The 21,695-nt window shown below is 44.3% G+C and overlaps 1 protein-coding gene across 1 annotated transcript in view; it reads left to right on the top strand.

Annotated features, from left to right (window-relative positions):
• LOC148147999 (putative G protein-coupled receptor 139) overlaps positions 1-20,470 on the top strand; it is a 34,588-nt gene extending 14,118 nt beyond the window's left edge. The window contains exon 2 of the mRNA XM_087994000.1: positions 19,560-20,470. Coding sequence (XP_087850126.1) covers positions 19,560-20,470 — 911 coding nt within the window. The remainder of the gene's footprint in view (positions 1-19,559) is intronic.
• Positions 20,471-21,695: the final 1,225 nt, after the last annotated feature.

Raw genomic sequence — 21,695 nt, 5'->3', positions numbered from 1 at the left:
GGAGATCCCAAGAAGAGCCGAGGAGCTGCAAGAAAGTGCACAGCCTCGGCAAGGGCTGGCTATGGAGTCAGTGCCTGATCTCTATAAAGAATTCGCTTCTGTGGATCAAGTTTACTCAGAAAGGGTGGTGGGGGTGAAGGACAAGAAATTATAATTTTGTGAGATACGGGATCTGCTCAGTCTCTAATAGTTGAGAAGTGAGCTAACGGAAAAGCACAGCAGGTCATGTAGCGTCCGAAGAACAGGACAATCGACATATCAAGCATAAACCCATCGTCAGGTGTGTGGTGGGGAGACAAGGGGGCTGAAAGATAAATAGATGGGTAGAAGCTCAGTTGGCAGGAGGGTCACTGGGAAGGCGATAGGAAGATGTAGGTGGGAGTGATAGCGATATGTTGGAAGGGAGGGTGGAATGGATAAGTGGGAAAGAAGATGGACAGTTAAGACAGTTCAAGAGGGCAGTGCTAAGTTGAACAGTTGGATCTGGGATGAGGTTGGAGGAGGGGAGATTTGAAACTTGGTGAAGCCAACGGTTGATGCTGCACAGTGTGAGAGTTCCAACAGTCCTATCCACTTCACCCTCCTCTCCGACCTATCACCATCACGTCCATCTGCATCTACCTATCACCTTCCAAGATACCTTCCACCCAGCTCCATCCCCACTTTCATATTTATTTTTCAGTCCCCTTCCCCCTCCCTTACCCCACACTTTCCTGATGAAGGACACGTGCCTGAAACATCAACTCTCCTGCCCCTCGGCTGCTGCCGGACCTGCTGTGCTATTCCAGCCCCACACTTTTCTGACCTCCAGCATCTGCAGTCCTCACTTTCTCTCAGCTTCTAATAGTAAGAGATGGAAGTACTTTCACTCTTTCTGACATGTTACACAAGAGAGTGATATTTTGTGGAATGTGGACAGACATCAAGAACTCAATTGTGTAACATCAGATTGAAGTGCCAAATCGAGATTGGGAAAGTAATAGTGAGAGTGAGTGCCAGAGTGTCAATTCCAGGAACATACATTGCTCTTGCGAACGATTTAGCAGGATTCACGGTGGGAGAAGCACATTTTGTGGTGGAGAGGTCAAAGGAAGATTAAGGAACTGGAGAGTTAAAAGAAAAATAACCAGGATTTTTTTCCAGACTGTGTAGTAACAAAATCCCGCTGACATAATTTACAGCAGGAAGCAAAAACGAAAGAAAAAGACAAAGAAGTTGATGTTCAGTTTTATGTAACGGAGGAGGAAAAACCTGTGCAGGAAGACAGTCAGGCAGAGGTATTTAGTCCTGAAAGGCTCATGGACTTACAACATACACACACACACACACAACGGAATCAGAATATATTGTCGAACGTTATTAACTTAAGGATAGAAAGGATAGAATCCTAAAATTAAAATGGAGACCACGATAGATTTTGCAGAAGGGAAATGGGCCGAAGTGCCCATTTTAGCATGCAGTGTTACGGGTAGTACGCGAACTAACTGCAGACGGTCACCTAAATGTACGGAAGACTCGGGTTAAGGTACAGAAGCATTTCTAGTAGCCTGGAATGCGCAAGGACGTGGTTAATTTTTTTTGTACGTGTCATACATGCGAAATGGGAGGTAAGCCACAGGTAGTAATAAAACAGCACATTTTATCCAAATTCCTACATTTGAAGAACCTTTCACGTGGTTTATGATTAATTATGTAGCTCCCCTTTCTAAAATAATATGGAAAGCAATATTTGCTGACCATATCAGATGTGTCTATCAGATTTCCAGAGGCAATTCCATTACAGATTATTAAGGCAAAAAGGGAGGTGGAGGAGTTGGTAGCTTTTCATACATGCTGTCGGTACACAGATAGCTTCAGTCAGACCAAGGGACTCATTTCACCGCTCAGCTGTTTCAGGAAGACATCGATAACTTAGGCATACAGCACTTCAAACCAAGTTCTTTCCACCCTGAATCCCAGGGAGCTTTGGAAAGTTAGCATCAGACGCTAAAGACCATGTTAACAGCGTACTGTCAAGATTGTCTGAATGATAGGGATAAAGTTGTCCCATTAAATTGCTTGCCATCTGAGATGCCCCAAATAAATCTACCCAGTTGACATCCTTTGAGATAATATTCATACATGAAGTGAGAGGTCCTTTGGAAATAATTAAATATAAATTTACAGGACTGAAGTCGGAGATCTCATGCTTGGGTTATGTATGTGAGGTGAGGGAGAGATTAGATGGAGTAGGTGAGTTTTAGCTGCACCACATATTTTGCAAACTTTTGAAAATTATGTTTGATGCTAGGGATATAGGGGTCAGAGATGTATTGATGCAGAACGGTGATGATAGAATTGGATGGCCATATAGCTACTTGTAGAAAAAACTAAATATTCACCAGAAAAAAATACAAAATCTCCATTGTTGAAAAAGAATGATTGAGTTTCATACTGGCCTGATGATATTTTAATGCTTATATGACAAAGAAATTGTCGGAGGTGGTTCTGGACAACAGCGACAATCCTCTCGCATTTTTTGGAAAATGAGACTGTTTCTTTGGAGTCTTACATTACCGACTTTAAACTTGTAATATGGACATTCTGTAGGTCCTAAAAATGTGATATCAAATTTGCTATCATGGATTTAAAGGAAAACGTGCAGATAAGATTTAACTTACTCCAGCAATACATATGTGTGAACAATTAATATGAATGGTATAACTGAGATTAATACTTTTGTGTTTTATATTAATGGGATTAAGAATTAGAGGAAAAGAAATGAAGTCATCTTTTCATTCTGACGGTTCATTGTTTTTTGAAGGAAGGAGGTCTTATGAAGCTGAAAGCATGTCTGGTCACTTGAAGATCGAACGGGGTTTACTGAATAAAAAGTACAGTCACAGATGCCAGCTAAACGTCAGTCTGTTCCAAAAGTAACAATTAGCTGGGAAATGGATACTGGAGTTTTGGGTGCTGTTTTGACAACAATTCAAATCCAACCAAAGAGTTTAAATAGCGTTCAGGATACCAGAAATCAACGGAATTTGGATATTATTGTTTGGATACCTGGAAAGCAATCAAATTATGAGAATTATTGTATAGTGGGAAGTATATACACCCAGCATTTCGAACACTACAGGGAGAGTCAAGGCCATCCAACAGTAGAGAAACTGCTGGAGAGCAGGAATGCTGACTGTCCATCTCAAACACTCTCTATCAAAGATGCATGTTCATGTAAAACCTACTTGCAGTAAAAAAAAACCCAGGGAGATGAGCAGCTGGAAGGGTGATCACACAGGGGAAGATAGAGACTGTGTGGTTTTGAGATTGTAATGTTCAATATGTGGATTGTTGGAACAGCATGTTTTTACAGAGTTGGAGTCAGGTAGCAAGTAGCTAAGAAAAGAGGGGCTTGTATTTGTGAACAGTTAGTGTTCACTATTAAAGTTAAAAAAATAACTTTTTGTTAAATAGTGGAATAAACGAGATCTGTGACACGCATATTTTAACAGATTACGAGGTGAGGCAAGCTTTTCTGGGTGTTTGGGTTTGTTAACAGAGGGATTCGACTCCGCCTTGTAAATGTCCATCCACGTTAATCCCATTCCCCTGCAGTTAGCCGATATCCTTCTAGTCCTTTTCTATCCACGTATTTATCCAAACGCTTTTGAAATGTTGTTCATGTACCTCATCAACCACATCTGCTGGCAGCTCATCCACGTACCAGATCTCTTTGTAAAGAAGTGGCCCCTCAGGTTCCCATTTATTCCTTCCCCTCTAACCTTAATCTGATCCCCTCTAGTCCTCGATTCTCTAAACCTGAGAAAAAGACTGAGAACATTCAACCTATCCATACCACTCATGATCTTATACAACTCTATTAGGTCCACCCTCAGTCTCCAAAACTCTAAAGAAAAGGTCCTAGCTTGTCCAACCTCTCTCTCTGTAACGCAGACCTTTGGGTCCTGGCAACGTCTTTCTCAATTTCTTCTGCATGCTTTGTAATTTCATAACATCCTCCCTATAACAACGTGACAAAACCTGAACACAATACTCCGAGTGCGGCCTTCCCAAAGTCCTGTGCAATATAACTTCCCAACTTCTACACTCAATGTCCTGCCTGATGAAGGCCAGTGTGCCAAAAGCCTTCTTCACTGCTCTGTCTACCTGTGACTCCACTCTCAGAAAACCGTGCACCTGAATGCCAGGTTCTCCCTGCTCTGTACACCTCTTCAGGCCTTCCCATTCACTGTGAAACTCCTACCTTGATTTGAGTTTCCAAAATGCAAGACCTCACACATCTATATTAAATTCCATTTGCCATTTTTCGGCCCACTTCCCCACCTGATTATGGTCCTGCTGCAATTTCTGATAAATTTCCTCATTGATCACGCTACCGCTTATTTTAGTGTCATCTGCAAACTTACTAATCATGCCTTGTACATCTTCAACCAAATCATAGATAATAAACAGCAATGGACTCAGTCTCCGTTCTGACAAGTATCCTTCCACTAAACACTCTGCTTCCTTCCATCAAGCCAACCATGTATCCAAGTGGCCAGTTCCCCAGCATTCCACGTGATGCAACCTTCCAGAGCAGCCATCCACGTGGAACCTTATCAAAGGCCTTACTGAAATCCATACAGACTATGTCTACCGCAGCCCTTGTAAACCTTCTTGGTCACTTCATCAAGGAAATCGAACAAATTTGGGAAGCATGATCTCCCACTTACAAGTCTATACTGACTGTTCCAAATCAAATCCTGTATAAGTAATGAGTGCTGTCAAAGGTATGCTGTCCTTTATTGTTAGATGGTTCGAGTACATAAGTAAAGCCATCCTCCTGCTGTTGTAGAGCCTTGCTGAGAGAGTATTTGGGGCATTCCATACAGATTTGATCTCCTTTGAAAGGAATTATCTCCTTACCACAGACACGGGTGATGATAACATGAGGATAGAGTGAAGAAGCTGAGTGTTTAATCTGCAGAGCTGTGAGAGACGAAGAAATGGTGACGCTGAAACACGACGACTGGCAGCGATTACTTATTTCCAAAAGAGACATTGAGAGGGTGAGATATTCCATACTTTACACAGGATTGATTGGTTCGATTTATTGTCACGTGTACCTCAGTACAGGGAAAAACTTTATTTAAGAGCAGTGGAGGCAGATCATAGAAAGCATGGCCAGACAGATCATAGGGTGGAAATAGACTTGGACAGAGTAGGGCATATAGGTTACAATGCACACAACATGCATTGGACAAGATCAACATGAACAAGATCAACATTATTGGAAATTAGAGAGTCCATTCATCAGTCTAACGTGGCTTTGGTAATAGTTTATATGCCTTGATTAAGCCTCCAATACTGAACGTCATGTTGTCCACAATCCCCAAGAGCAGCCACAATACCTTCCATCTGAAACAGGTAGCCATTCCCACCAGCTTTCGCCCTATATAGAGAACATCAGGCTGTCTTCTTGGAGATGGAAGGTGCCTTCTTGAGACTTCACACAAGACATACGGCTTCCCTCCTCACCACTAGAAAACCACGATAAAGTTCCACATGCATATCACGAGCAAGGGAGCCACGAGGAAAAATGTGGAGCTGTCTGTCTGTGCAGCCTCTGCTCCACTTGTTCGTCATGTTAGAGCATCACTTCGGAGATTGTGCGGACTGCAGATGCTGGGGATTAGAGTAGAGAATGGGTTGCTGGAAAAGCACAGCAGGTCAGGCAGCATCCGTTGAGCAAGAGAATCGACATTTCGGGCATAAGCCATTCATCTGTCCATTTGTAAATGTGTTCCGGGGTGGGGGGGGGGGGGAATAGCCTCCTCCTCTTCCTGTATAAGTGGCTCAAGGAGCCGAATGGCCTCCTCTTGCTCCTGTGGAAGTGACTCAAGGGGCAGAACGGCCTCCTCTTGGTTCTGTGTAAGTGATTCAAGAGGCTGATTGATATCACCCTCCTGCTCTGAAAATGGCTCAAGGGACTGATTGGCCTCACCCTGCTGCTCTGACAATGACTCAAGGGACTGATTGGCTTCTTCCTTGTCCGATTGGACAGGGTCAAGGGTCTGTTTGGGTTACCCCTGGTTCCTGTTTAACAGCTCGATGTGCTGACAAGTGTGATGGTGCTGTAGCTTTAAGAGGTTATTTTGTCCTGGATTCGTTAGAGATTGAACGAATGTTACCAAGTTAGTTAGTTAAGACCACTTGAGTCAACAGCTAGGAAGGACTTGAGTTTATTTTAATGCAGTGTGAATGGGTGTGGCCAGTTCTCACAGATTAGGATCTCTGAGTTTTGGTTTCTTAGCAACATCAGAAACTGTTGAGGTTTCCACAGAGTTGCAAACTTCAGTGGACGTCTCCTGGCTGCTACTCTCTCTGAATTTTCTCTTGATGCTGTTTTTATTTCCTGGATTGGAGAAATGTTTGTGACAATCTGTGTCTGAATATTCCTTTTTGTCAGGGATTGCGTCTATGGGATTTTCCTATATTGGAAGAGTTCATTAGTAATAGTTCCTGGTTCTATTAAACTGTTAACTTGTTCAATAGAGTTAAGTTATTATAAATTCCTCTTTCTTTGGATTCATTTTATCCTTCGAGTTTAAATCAACTCTGTTTTGCTCCATATGGAGTAGTTTTACCAGTTACATTTCATCTGGAACAGATACTTTACATTTCTTTTGAAATAAGGAAACATTAGAGTCTAGGCTACCTCCTTCAACTATTTTCGAGGGGCTCTGATGTGGTGCATCACACTAGACTCCTTCTCTTCCTGAGTAATAGGCTGGAGGCAGTGAATTGGCTGTCTCTGTTCTTCTCCAATGGTGTCAATGGGCTGAATAACTTCCTCATATTTCTGTGAAACCAGCGTGAGGTGATGAATGAACTCTTATTTTACTGTGGCAATATGCAGTGTCTGGCCATGCTGTTACATGAATGTTACCGACTCTTTAACAGCACAAGGCTCAATGGAGTCCTGAATTCCTGAAGAAGGGCCTGTGCCCGAAACATCGAATCTCCTGTTCCCTGGATGCTGCCTGACCTGCTGTGCTGTTCCAGCAATAAAGTTTCAACTTTGATCTCCAGCATCTGCAGACCTCACTTTCTCCTCAATGGAGTCCTGGTCTTACTGCACATTGACGTAGACTGGTTCAGGAGCTGACGTGGGACAAAATGTTCTGAACATTGTGGAATCTTCAGTGACTGTCCCCACTTCTGAACTTATGGTGGGGAGGGTGGAGGCGGGAAGACATTGATGAAGCAGCTGAAGATGTTTGTGAAGAGGAAGCTGCCCTGAGGATAGCTCACAGAGGTGCTCCAGAACTGAGATGATGAACATATTCTTTTGTGCCATGTTTGACTCCAAAAACTGGAGAGTTTACTCTGATTCACATCAAGTCCAGTTTTGTTAAGCTCCTTGGTGTCAACAGAAGTCAACCATTGCTTTGACATCAGGGCCAGTCATTTTTACCTGAAACCTTGTGTCAACCTCTTTTGTTCTTATCAATAGGCCATGATATAAGAGCAGCAAGTGTTTTCTTCAAACAGGTGCTATTGAATGTCAGGATTTCTCTTCTCAACAGTGTTTGGGGAGCGAGATGACTGAAAGTATTTGAAAAGGAGGTAGATGTATATTGACCTATAAGAGAATTGAAGGCTATGAAGAATTGGGTATGAAAAAGGATTTGAGACCAAGATCAGATCAGTCATGATCTTAATGAAGGGCAAGGCTGGCTTGGGGAGTGAACGACCTGTCCCTGTTTCTGACGTTCTCACATTCTATTATTGGAAAGTTAGTGGGTGTTATTTTCATGGATGTTCTGTTATGGAATATTGCAGCCACTGAGACCAGAGGATTTTGTGAGCCATCTCTGGGTGAGGTATGTGGGCTGTATTCACAGTGAACCTGGGTCTACAACATGACCAACAAATGAAGCACAAGTTCCAGAGAGGGGAAGCTCTGTAAAGAGAGATGAGGGGCCTCTTTCATTCCCAGCCTGGGTTTTCCAATTACGTTTCCCAAATCACCTCAAAACGTGTGTGACAGTCCTGAGGGACGGAATGGTCTCCTCTGTTCCTGTGTACCAGGTTATAGGAGTAAGTAGGTTCCAACTGTCCCTGTCCAGCAGGTTTGTGGGACTCAATGGAATTCTGAAACATGGGACTGAGGAGCAGGAGTGGGTCATCAGTCACTTTGAGCCTTCTCCACCAGGCACTAAGATTGTGGCTGATCAGGTTGTGGTCTCAGCCCCACCTTCCTGTCTGTATCCCATTATCCATGACTCACTTCCCTGTCAAATATTTAACTAACACAGCTTTCAATCAATGTGAACATAAAGGCATGATAAACTTCCAGTGAAGAAAATTCCGACTTGAAAGGTCCTTCCAGAATTTTTCGTCATTCCTCTGATAAAATCAGAGAGTCATGCAGCATGGAAACAGACCCATTAGTCCAATCTGTCCACTCCGATCAGATATCAAATCTGATGAAGTCCCATTTGCCAGCATTTGGAGAATATCCCACCTCTTTCAGATACATTTAAATGTGCGATTGTAACCGCCTCCGCCACGTCCTCTGACAGCACTTTCTGTACACACACTCTGTGTGAAACATTTACTTTCAAGTCCCTTCTAAATAATTCGCTCTCTCGCCTTCAAGCTCTTCCCTCTTCTTCTGGACTACTCTATCCTGGAGAGCAGAACGTGGCTGTTCAGAATATCCATGTCCCTGATGATTTTATAAACCTCTGTGATGTCACCCCTCAGCCTCTGACACTCCGGGGGAAACAATTCAACCAAATCAACCTCTCCATAAAGTTCAAACCTTCACTCTTGGGACATACATGTAAATCTTTTCTGCAGTCAACTGAGTTTGACCCAGTATTCTTAAAGTGGCCTCACCAACATCCTGCAGAGATGCAGCATGCCACCACAACTCCTATACTCAATGATTAAGACAAATGTGCCAAATATGATCTACACCACTCTGTCTACCTGTGACTCCACTTTCAAGGAACTGTGCACCTGCAGCCCTTGGTCCCTTTGTTACACTACACTCCTCAGGACCTTATCATTAAGTGTGTAATTTCTGCTCTGATTTGCCTTCACAAAATTCAAAACCTCATATTTATTTAAATTAAACTTCATCTGTCACTCCTTGCCCCTTTGTCCCTTCTAATTGTGTTCACGTTGTACTCTGAGATAATTGACTACGCCACCTTCCTGATGTAATCTGTAAACATGCTAATGATGCCTCCGATATCCCCATCTAAATATTTTACATAAACGATGAAATGCAGTGAACTCAGTACTGACTCTTGCAGCACACTGCTGCTCACAAACCTCCAGTCTGAAACATACCCGCTTCCTTCAAGTCAATTGTGACTAGCTTCCTCTGTATCCCATGCAACCGAAACTTACTAATTTGTCTACCAATCGGAATGTTATGAACACCTTGCTGAGGTCATATAGACAATGTCTACCAAACTGTCTTCATCAATCTTCTTTGTCACCTGTTCATAAAACTCAATCAAATTAATTAGACATGATTTCCCATGCAGAAATCCACGTTGACTACCCGATCACTCCTTGCCTTCCCAAATGTATGTAGTTCCTGTCACTCAGAATCCCCTCCAACAACTTACCCAATATTGACGTTAGGCTGACCTCTCGATAGTTCCCTGGCATCTTGGGTCACTGTTTCCTTTTCTAGTCCCACTCCTCCACTGCTCATAACAAATGTTAAATGTAAACAGGTTGGTGATATGGCCAATGATATCGGTCTCAGACTGGGTCAGGGTCAGTTTTAGGAACAACTCAGGCTAGTTTCTTTAATCTGCTAAAATATCACGTATATGATCCAGAGCAATGTTTCTCAAACTATGATGGAAAGATGAATGGCAAACTGTTTGGATATTGCAAATAAATAATCGATATTTCCCTTTCTAAACACATACACACACACACACAACCGATAAATAAATCTATGCAATTTAAAGTTGAAAGAACTTTGTTCAGATATTAGTGTAACTCATGACAAAAGAAAAAAAAACACGAGAGATTGTCCAAAATTTTATTCTCCTTCTAAAGGTATGTTACTCACAGACGCTGCTAGCAATGGGATTTCATCCTGGAACAGTTGGATATGGCTGAATTCCATTTGTATTAGGCAGTGAGGAGGTTTCAATGATTTCGAGGCAGGGATCGCCCAAAGCGTAACGCAGTGGCTCAGTGGTTTGCACTGCTTCCTCACAGCAACGGGGACTTGGGTTCGATTCCAGCCTCGGGTGACCATCTGTGTGGAGATTGCACATCTCCCCTTGTCAGTGTGAGCTTCTAATAGGTGATTTGGTTTCCTCTCACAGTCCAAAGCTGTGTGGGTTTGGTGGATTGGTCATGCTAAATTGTCCTTAGTGTTCAGAGATTTCGCAGTTAGGTTCACTAGTCAGGAGTAAATGCAAGGGAACGGGCCTGGGAAGGTTACGCTTTGGAAGGTTGGTTGGGCTGATGGGTCTGTTTCCACACTGCAGTAATTCTATAAAAATAAGAATGTTAACGATTACTGTTGAGCTCTTTTTTCACTAGCACACATTGCTGTGATGAGGAACAATAATGGAGAGAGAGAGTGCAATAGGCCATTCCTTCTCAGGCAGATTACATTTTTGCCGATCTGAGTTGAATCACACAATATTGTCATCCTCTCGCAAACTGGACCATGTGAGGTCTCGTTGTACATTGTTTGAACTATGTCTTCATCACATTCCCTGCTCCATGAAGGTGTGTCATTGCTGCTGTCATACACAGACCCATACCATCAGCAGAAAATGGTGTTGACCGATTTGAAGGCATGTTTATATGTCCCTGCGTCAGTAAAAAATAAAATGTTTAATGTATTCAGCATGCCTGTGTTAAAATGAGTCCATTATTAAACAAATACAGAAACTGCTGGAAAACTCAGCAGGTCTGTCAGCATCCAGATGCCTTTTACATGTTGTAGTTATACCAGTGTCCACCACTTCCTCTAGCAGCTCGTTCCATATGCACACCACCCTCTGCGTGAAAAGGTGCCAATTAGGCCTCTACAAAATCTTTCCCCTCCCACTTTCAACTAATGTCCTCTAGATTTGGACGCTCCTAACGTGGGGAAAAACCCTGACTACTCACCCTATCCATGACCATCCTGATTTTATAAACATTGACCGCTATAAAATGCAACTCATATCAAAGTGAATGGCTGTACTTTCAGTCATCCCGGGCCTATGTTCTGAAATTCAATACTGACACCTCTTCTTTCGCTGTCAGGTCACAATTCTAAAACCATTTTAATCAGTTTGTTCAGATGTATTATGGAACACTTCAGAGGGATTTACACTGAAACCTTTGGGCCCAGAGGTAGGAGCATTTGCACTACTCAGCAATACCCATACAGCTGTAATCTCCTGTGTGTTTGCTCATCAGCCTGTTATGACATTCTGTGACATACCTCTGCAACAGGCAGGACTTGAATCCAGACCTTCTTGTCCAGAGCTAGGAACACTACCACACAAATTCAGGAATTGGAATCAAGACCAGAGCTCTGGCTCAGAGGAAGGGACAGTACCCAATACACTACCATACCCAGATTTTGGTCATATTTTAAGTGCCAGCTTTCAGCTCGGTGTGGATTTATTATAATCAAGTTACCATTACTGAACGACACAAAACACTTTGTATTTTGAAACAAATGCAAGATATTTATCTCAATTGTAGGATGTTGAATGCATGTCTGTGCCATCGAAATTAACCATAAACATCTTTAATTGCTATCATCTGTGGTCTACAATATTAGGCAAAGAAATCCTTTAGATACACTCTGCAGCATGAAGGGTCTCGAATAGATATTTATTGCTGAACACCAGAGACGAAGAAAGAGATTAATGTCTGGCCCCAAAGCACCGATCAGTATTACACAACTTTCACGTGCGACTGCCCTCTTCCTAAAATCATGAAATGATACCAGGCCGCTGATTACTGTCCAGCCTCTCCATCCCACTGTCTGTGTCTGCAGTCAGTCCCTTCTCCCCCTAACTGCTCAAGGCCACCCAAGCTCAGTGTTCATGCCTCCTGGAGAGGGGGAGGGTATTTTAAATTGAAGGGGGACGGGGAGGAGGCCGTGATGTCAAACACTGGGCTAAGGGGTGCCAAATGGAGTTTAGTTTGTATTTATGTAGGTATTGCATTTGGTAAATCATCAAGAGCAGGACTCATACAATTAAAATTAGGGCATTTGACAGTGTTGTAGAACAGAGACCTTTGCCGTCAGGTATAATTCTGTAAAAAATGCATCTCATATAGATTGTGTGGTCACGAAGGTGGTTAGCACACTTGTCTACATTGCTCATCGGAATGGGATGTCATGTTGAGGTTCGAAATGACATTGGTGAGACCTCTTCTGAAATACTATCCCCAGTCTGTTACCCTGCCCGCTCATTCCATTGGCACACCACCCTCTGTGTGAAAAAGCTGCCCCTTAGGTCACTTTTAAATGTTTCCCCTCTCACCTTCAACCTTTGTCCTCCAGTTCTGATCTCCCCACCCTGAGAAATAACTTGATTATTCACTTTGATATTATTGACTTTGATATATTATTAAACTGGAGAGGATTCAGAAGAGATTAACCTGGATGTTGCTGGGAATGGAGGGATTGAACTATAAGGAGAGGCCGCATCAGCAGGGACCTTTTTTCACCGGAGAGCATGAGATTAAGTGATAACTTTACAGAGGTTTATAAAATCATGAGGGGCACAAATAAGCTGAAAGGCTGATGTCTTTTCCCTGGTGTTGAGGATTCAAAACTGAGGAATGTTTGAAGGTGCAAGGAAAAAGATTTACAAATGTCATGAGAGGCAATTATTTTAGACAGAAGCTGGCTTGTGTGTGGAATGAACTTCCAGCGGACGTGGTGAAAGCAGGGACAGTTACAATGTTTAAAGGACATTTAGATCAGTGCATGGATAAGACATCTGTCTGGATGGTGCTGTGAGCAGCTGCCCTCTCCCTCCCCCTCTGTGAATGAATCTCTGCTGGTTTTCACCCTCTGCCAATGCCTGTGCAGTAGCGTGGGGGAAGCTAGAAGAGGGTTGCATTGCAACACTTTAAACACGACAGAGAATGCCAGACCTGCCCCACACAGATACACACTCAAGAATTGTGAGTACACAGCATTGAACTCATCTGGTAATTTAAACTAAACATAAAGAAATGTTCAATTTGCCTCGCAAACTGTTAAAATATGATTGATAGAGAACTCCCAAATTCCACTTTTTAAATAAAGACATCAATTTATTTTTTAACTCTGAAAGTGAACATTTTACATCAAGTATTCACAACTCTGAGACCCACTTTCTCTTAACTGCTTATTACCCGACTCCAACTCTATAACAATATACTCATTCTATAGGACTCTTATTGAAATTACATAAACTTAATTTCAAAACCACACAGCAGCTGTTGCTTTCGGAGTCTTCTTCTGGCTGAAGATCTCCCTGGGTCACCTTCTTTCTTTTTACTGCGGATATGTTTCATATGAAAAGCTACCTTTGATAGAGAGTGTTTCCTAATTTCTTGAATCTGTGTTGATGGCATTTTCTCATTCTACAATTTTCAAAATGCCTGCATTTTTAATATCCACAACATCAGATTATTCCATTGGTTAGATTTTTGAAAAGCAATACATTCACACTTAATTTGATTTTTGTATACTGGGGAATAATTTAAGATGACTGGGAAAATTCGAATTGTTGTGCAAAGAGCAACCAATTCAGGGATCTGTTTCACAGCCAAATGTTAGATATTTCCATTGTCCTTGACACTCTGGCTCTCACATACACAGGTATTTGTAAGCTCTCATTTCAGAACAGCATTACCCTCTCTTAAATGTACAGTACACGCTTTCACCTTCATAACATTAGTACCCTGTTGTCAATGTAGATGACTGGAGCCTATCCAGATTCTTTTGCTCCATGGTATCTTAATATTTCATTCACTTGGTCTCCTGTGTGTCAGGAGTTTTGTTGCTCCATTTACAGCATGACATCATTCGACTCCGTCCATGGGAATATATCAGTATTTCATTTGCTCACACTCATGTGTGTGGCAGGCTTTCAGTTGTTTCATGGGAACTGTGACACGAGGACAATCTCAATGTTTGTCGATGACACCATTGTGGAGAACAGTGTGGAACTCAAAGATGACAATGACACGTTGGTGTAGTGTCCAAGTATATGGCAGATGGGGATCAATGCAGTGCAGTGTGAGGTGATGTGCTTTGGTAGGAAAGACAATGAAAGACAGTTTAAAACAGGCCATACCATTATAAAGGGGGTGCAGGAACAGAGAGCGCTGGGTGTATATGAGTACTGATTATTGAAGATGTCTGGACAAGTAACTATCACTGATTAGTTTCAGTATCTGAGCGGTTTACAGTGGGAGCTGTAGGATGGAATCTCTGTGCTCCCTTCCTGGGAGGTGGTGGTGATGATGTGTTGTGATCTCACCCTCCTGCCCACCGAGACCATGGGGATTCCATTTGTAACAGCCAAACACAAAAGGGAGATGGCATCAGGGTCACGGTTTCTAAGTTGTGATGGAGGAAACCGAACTGCCAGTGGGTTTAAAGTGAGAATTGTCCTTCACTGAACGTTGCTCCTTACTCGGTTGGTGGGATGTGGATATTTCACTCGTACCAGGATCCTTCCCACGTCGCGGGTGCAGGGGGTGAGGGAACGGATATCGGGCATTCCACACCCAGCTTGGCCCTTTCTGTCCTATTCCAGGCTGTTTCTCCTGGTATGGGAGAAAGTGAGGGAGGGAGCGAGGTTGGGAGTGAGTGTCCTTGCAGTTCGTGCTGGTTGTAGGTGGGCGGAACGGTGAGTTGTCTGGAGGGAGTCAGTCCACAGCGTTGAATCCATACAATGTTATTAGTGAGGGGGTGCAGTGGAGGGGGAGAGAGAGGGAGAGAGACAGAGAGAGACAGAGAGAGAGAAGATACTGCATGCATTAGTGAGAGTGGTGGACCATGAGCTATGACAGATGTACAGTGAGTGTGAGGGAACAGAGAGAATACGGTGACCCTTATCCTGACAGAGCAGAGAAGGTTATTGATGCTTGTCCTGTATTGCTGGACATTTCTTCAGACCGCAGACATTGCACTGAGCTGAGGGGTGAGCTCGGACCATGCTTGGTGTGGCCCCCTCAGGGAAGAGAATGGTCCCCCTCTACTAGCCCATCCACCAGGACCTCTGTGCCTCAGTTGACAAACTGTGGTGTAACTGCCCCTTGTCTGCCATGCTCAGCCTAAACTGTGCAGGGCAGATCTGAACTGAGAAAGCTCTACCGTGTGCCCATTGGCCTTTTAAAGATGGCACCAGTGCAAGGGATCAAGGAATATGCAGGGGTATCTGGGTGATGGTGAGTACCTACAGCTGTGATGGGTGGATAATTTCGGTTGGTATTGAATGAGATGGACACCATGGGGTGGGGTGGGTTGTTAATGAGGTGAGTACTATGAGAGAGCACCAGGAAACTAGATGCGCCTCGTGCAGACAATCCCTCTGTCACACTCAAGGAAAATGGCACTGAGACAAATGATTGTTAGAATGCTGCAGAACCAATGAACATACAAAACCGTCGATCATACGAACTTACAACAATATGCCATTCGTCCACCATTCCTGAGAATATTGGCTCATGTTGCTGGATGCAATTGAATTGTGTTCTTTTCAACATTCTGAAACTTGTGAACACATCCTTCCATTGTATGTCTTTCGATTTTCCTTTCTCTATCTATACCTCAAACACATCCAATTTGGCAATACTTAAACTGATTTCCCTGCCATCTCTCTCTGGCAGTGATTTTTACGTCCACATCACATGGATACATGGATCTGTAAATGGATGGGAGCTACACATCCTGTCACTTCCAGCATGGGCTACAAGTTTCCCAATGCTCGGAAGCGATCTAACACAGTATTACAGAACAATGCACTAGAGTGATGTACACAGTTCGCCAGGTTTACAGTTCCACATTAACAGATTAATTCGCAGATGATCACTGCATAGCTCACTGTGCTGGTCAGAATATCTATTTGAGCTTTATAAATCAATGCACTGCTGTGGTCTGCATAGCTCTCTTTGCTGGACAGATATCTAGTCTGGGTTATAGATCAATGCACTGCTGTGGTCTGCACAGCTCCCTGTGTTGGACAGATATCTAGTCTGGGATTATAGATTAATGCACTGCTGTGGTCCGCACAGCTCCCCGTGCTGGACAGATATCTAGTCAGTGTTTGTAGATCAGTGCAACTGCTGTGGTCTGGACAGCTCCCCGCGCTGGGCAGATATCTAGTCCGGGGTTATAGACCAATGCACTGCTAAGGACCGCACAGCTCCCTGTGCTGGACAGATATCCAGTCTGGGATTATAGACCAATGCACTGCTGTGGTCCGCACAGCTCGCCGTGCTGGATAGATATCTACTCCGTGGTTATAGATCAATGCTCTAATATGATCTGGACAGTGTTTCACTCTGGATAGATTCACGGATTATGTTGACCAGTGCAATGGATGAATCTGCACAGTGTTCCACTCTGGACAGATTGCTGGGTTGTACTGAGCAGTAAACTAGCCTGGTCTGCTCAGTGTTCCACAGTGAACAGGTAGCTCCTCTGAGGTTATGGTATCTGGGCAGTTTTTGTGAACTGGATTGAGAATGTGGTATATCTAACCATTTCAGTTGATCTAGCAAAGCCTTTAGTTTCCATTCTTGAGATTAGACCGTCCGTCTCTCACTCCATTAATTTTACAGTGTGCCCATGGACAGTATATCATGTTGGTGAGTACCCACTGCCCTGTCAGCAGCCCCAGCCTCTTCATTCAGAAGCAGTCAGCCATTCTCATCGTCCTCGGGTCTCCATGAAGAAAGAAAGTGTGGCCTCTCAGATAAAGCTGCCACCCTTGGTGCACGGCAACACCCTTCCCTTGACCACTCCCCACCGCCAACCAACAATATGGAAATATCCCGTGTGTACTGAGAGCATTTGGTCGCTGGGAACATCAGGGAGCAGACCATCAAGGAGGTGGAGCAACACTTCCCATGTCTGAACGGCTCAGTACTCAGTGTTTCATTAGGTCTTGAAATCCCTTTCCATTTATGTAAAACACAGCCTTTTTATTCTTCCTGAAAAAAAAATCACAGATTCATGCTTACCCACTTTATATTCGATCTCCAAGTTGTTTTCCATTGCTTATCCATTTTCAGACTCTCTACCTCCCCTTGATAACTTCAGCTCCTGTCCATCTTAGTGTCAGTTTAAATTTAGTTTGAACACGTTTGTTGCATTTCTGGAAACCGTTGATATCGTTTGCAAATTGTTGAGGCCCAACACTGGTCACTGTGTCACTGAAGTCGTTAAATTGTGTTAAACTGATAGAGACTGATTTCTCCCTAATTTATCCCTATTCCCGGCTCAGTAACCCATCCTCCCATTCCTGCCTAGCAGCTTTGAAAGGCTGAATGTTCCCTTCCATTTCCGGTGTGACTGGTAGGAGAGATTAAAAGATCTGCTCCAATTGCTGAGTAATAGCCTCCATGGCTGAATTGCATCATTCTGTTCGTGTTTAAAATTCTTGATGGGCTGAATAGCCTGCTTCAGTGAATGATGCTGAACATTTTGGAACTATCAGGGAACAGCCCACTTTTGACTTCACGATGGAGTGAAGGCCATTGATGCTGCAGCTGCTGCTAGCCCAAGTGCCTCATGGATGCCCAGTTTCTATGTGCTCGGTCCTTTAGAAGTATGTCCTTCTTCACAGGAGAGAGTGCCAAAGAATACAGTGGGCAGGATCTTCAGTATGAAGCTAGGACTTTCCCTCTGCTAGGACTCCTACAGATAATGTCAGGGACAGATCCATCTGGGACAGGAGTTTGGTGAGAATGTTTCCATCTTGGTTCCCCCATTACATCCCCCAGTCTGGCTGCTGTGTGTGTGAGGTCTCTCCCTGCTCAATCAGTGGTGGGCCTCTGGGGACACTCTTGGTGCTGGACATTGAAGTCCCACACTCAGTGGACGTTCTGTGTCCTTGTCATCTTCAAAGCTTCCTCTGATTTGTATTCGACATCGAGGGGAACTGATTTATCACCGAGGGGTAGGGTGGGGGACAGGAGATGTCCATCATCAGGTGATTTCCTTGGCCATACTTGACCTGTTATTATGAGATTTCCTGGGTTCTGGAATCAATGTTGGGGAATTGCAGGGTAAATCCTCCCTGACTGTATCCCAGGGTGTCCCCACCACTGGTGGGTCTGTCCTGCCGGTGGGTCAGGATATACCCAGGGATGGTGATGGGACTTCATGAAACATTTCCCATCAGGCCTGATTGTGTGAGTATGGCGGTATTAAACTGTTTCCTGATCGGGAGTGCGAGGCTGGAAAAACACAGCAGTCAGGCTGAATCCGAGTAGCAGGGGAATCAACGTTTCTGTATACGCCCTTCATCAGGAATGAGGCTTGTGGGACGGGAGTGCTGAGAGATAAATGGGAGGGGGCTGGGGCTGAGGGGAAGTTAACTGAGCATGTGATCGGTAGATGGAGGTGGGGGAGATGTGATAGGTCAGAGCGGAGGGTGGGGTGGATAAGGGGTGATGGACAGGTCAAGGTGTCCCAGGGAACACTCTGTCCCCAACATTCTATAAATGACATTCCCCAGAACTGTCTGTCACCAACATTCTACAATCGACATTCCCCGGAACACTCTGTCCCTAACATTCTATAACCGACATTCCCTGGAACATTCTGTCCTGAACATTCTATAACTGATATTTCCTGGAACATTCTGTCCCTAACATTCTATAACTGACATTCCCCGGAACATTCTGTCCCCAACATTCTATTACCGACATTCACGGAAAATTCTCTCCCAACATTCTGTAACCGACATTCCCCGGACAACTCTGCCCCAAAATTCTATAACGGACATTCCCTGAAACGATCAATAACGGGCATTGTTTGTGAATGGCCGGACATCAGTGAATTGAACAAACGATAAGATCCCGAGGGAAGAGATACCGTTCCAGGGAGAAGGAGACACTGTTCTGAAGTTAAAGGGGTGAATACGGTTTCCCTGCAATTACATTTCTTCACGACACAGGATTGACCACAATTTAGACTAAAAGACAGACAGGTCCAAACTCCGTTTGTCTTCATGAAACTGGGAGCGAACCCTTCTGGACAGCAACGTTTTCACCCCCTGCTTTAGGAACTGTGCCTGCTCTCGAGTGATCGAGTTTGTGGGAATGCTCGAGAAACCATCTGTTCTTACGGATGTCTCTGTGTGTTTGTGGAGGGGGTGATTCTTGTGAAATTTGCCACATTTTTGTCAGTAATTCAGATCTTCTCATTTGTTACTCCAGCTCCAATTATTTTTAATAAATCTCTGAATACAGAGACACATTTGAAAATCTCACTTTGTCCCCAGTCAAACTGGTCCCTTTGCCTCCAGGCTGATGGATAATGTGTTTGTTTTCCTTCCTCACAGTTAACGGAGTGACCATCTACATCCTGCTTTATAAAGATTGTGGATTGTCTCCATGTGTCAGACGTTACCTTGGGGCCATGGCAGCGGCTGATCTCATGGTCATTATCCTCGACCTGATACTAAGACAAATTCCCATTGTTTATTGGGAGCACTTTTATTTCCTGAGGTCCTCCATCCCCGTGTGTAACATCCACGCCGGCCTGCTTTATGCAGCCACTGACTGTTCTGTCTGGTTCACTGTTACTTTCACCTTTGATCGGTTTGTGGCCATTTGTTGTCAGAAGCTGAAAAGTAAATATTGCAGTGAGAAAACGGCAGCTGTGGTTCTGGGAGCAGTGACTGTGCTGAGCTGTTTAAAGAACATTTTCTGGTATTTTATGCTCAAGGCTCAGTATTTGCTGCAGAACGACCCCTGGTTTTGTGAGGCAACATTCGCTGTTATAGCCTCCAGTGTCTGGTCCACAGTCGAGTTCCTCCACCACATTTTAACCCCGGGTGTCCCATTTCTCCTGATTCTGCTGCTCAATGTTCTCACCATCAGACACATTTTAGTGACCAGCAGGGCCCGCAGGAGACTCCGCGCTCGCACCATTGGGGACGCTCAGTCTGACACAGAAATGAGAAAACGAAAAAAATCCATTGTTTTACTGTTTGTGATCTCGGCCAATTTTATCCTTTTATGGTCAATGTTAATGGTGTATTCTATATGGAACAGGATGTATAATTTTGGGTATGACTTTGTGTATCTAGATCGCTTTGTGCAGGAATTGGGCTTCATGCTGCAGCTCCTCAGTTGCTGCACAAACACCGCGATTTATGCCGTGACCCAGACTAAGTTCAGGCAGCAGCTGAAGAATGTGCTGAAATATCCCTTCACCCAAATCCATTCATCAATCAAATTCCATCATTAATCACACCATCCGGGATTTTCTTTTTTCAGTTCAGTGTTTCAGCGATGGAGCAGCCTATGGTAATAGACTGAGGACAGCGCTGGTTTGTCCAACCTTATCCTACGGTGGGTGGGGTGGGTGGGGGAGGGTTACAGGGATGTATTTCAATGTTTCTCACAACTCAGGGGCCAGTGTGAAAAGACACCATCCCACTGACTATATCCATTACTTCAATTTGTAAACAATAAAAATGCTCATTAAAAAGTGCCAAGCAGCAGAGTGAACGATGTTGTTATGTGTGGTTGTGTTGAAGAAGCTGACCTGGAGAGACACAGACTCACGACAAGTCCTTGTCCTCAAGCAAGGGGAGGGCACTGCGCCCTGCAATCAGGAGCTAGGTTTCGGTTCCTCTATCCCCCCACTCCGACCTCGCCTCCCTATTTCCTCCCTCCACTCTTTCTACTCATTTCTCTCCCTCTCTCTCTCTCTCTGCACACTCTCTCTTTCTCACCACCTCACCCTTTTACTCTCCTCTTCCCCTTCTCTCTTTCACATCCCCCCTCGTTTCTCCACCCGAATCTACTCTTCTCTCTCTCCCTCACCTTCACTCTCACTCTCCTGCTGTCTCTGTTTCCCTACCGCAATTCTGTCTCTACCCCATTTCACCATCCTGCCATCTCCCACATCTCTCTATCCACTCACCCCCACCCCGCTACACGCAGCCTCACCACCACCCCCCAGGCTCTAGGCCAGAGGGAGAAGGAAGAACCAGGGAGACAGAGTGTGACAGATATAGAAGGAAGGAGGGACAGGAGCGAGAGATTCAAAGAGAATCGGATGGAGGTGGGGAGAGAGACACACACAGAGGGAGGGGGGTCGAGAGTGAGAGAAGGTGGAGAGAGATTTATGAGCGGGGAGAGAGGGAGATGGGGCAGAGGAGAGATAGGCTGAGGGAGAGAGAGGCGGGGAGGAGATAATGAGAGAGAGGGGCGAGACAGAGAGAGTGGTTGAGAAAGAGTGAGACTGAGACGGGCGAGGGAAGAAGAGAGAGAGGGAGCGAGAGAGACAGAAAGAGCAAGAACGAGAGCGAGAGAGAAAGAGAGCGAGACCTAGAGAGAGAGACAAAGGGGGTAAGAGCTAGAGAGAGCGGGGCGAGGAGAAAGAGAAAGGAAGTTTGAGGGGGATCTGCCTCTGGAGGTAGTATGGGCTGAAGTCAGAAATAGGAAAGGTGCAGTCACCTTGTTGG

Source organism: Chiloscyllium plagiosum, unplaced genomic scaffold, assembly GCF_037043375.1.
Source record: "Chiloscyllium plagiosum isolate Xiang-an unplaced genomic scaffold, Cpla_swu_hap1 HiC_scaffold_14, whole genome shotgun sequence".
NCBI lineage: Eukaryota > Metazoa > Chordata > Chondrichthyes > Orectolobiformes > Hemiscylliidae > Chiloscyllium > Chiloscyllium plagiosum.
This window is presented reverse-complemented; position numbering and strand designations above follow the sequence as displayed.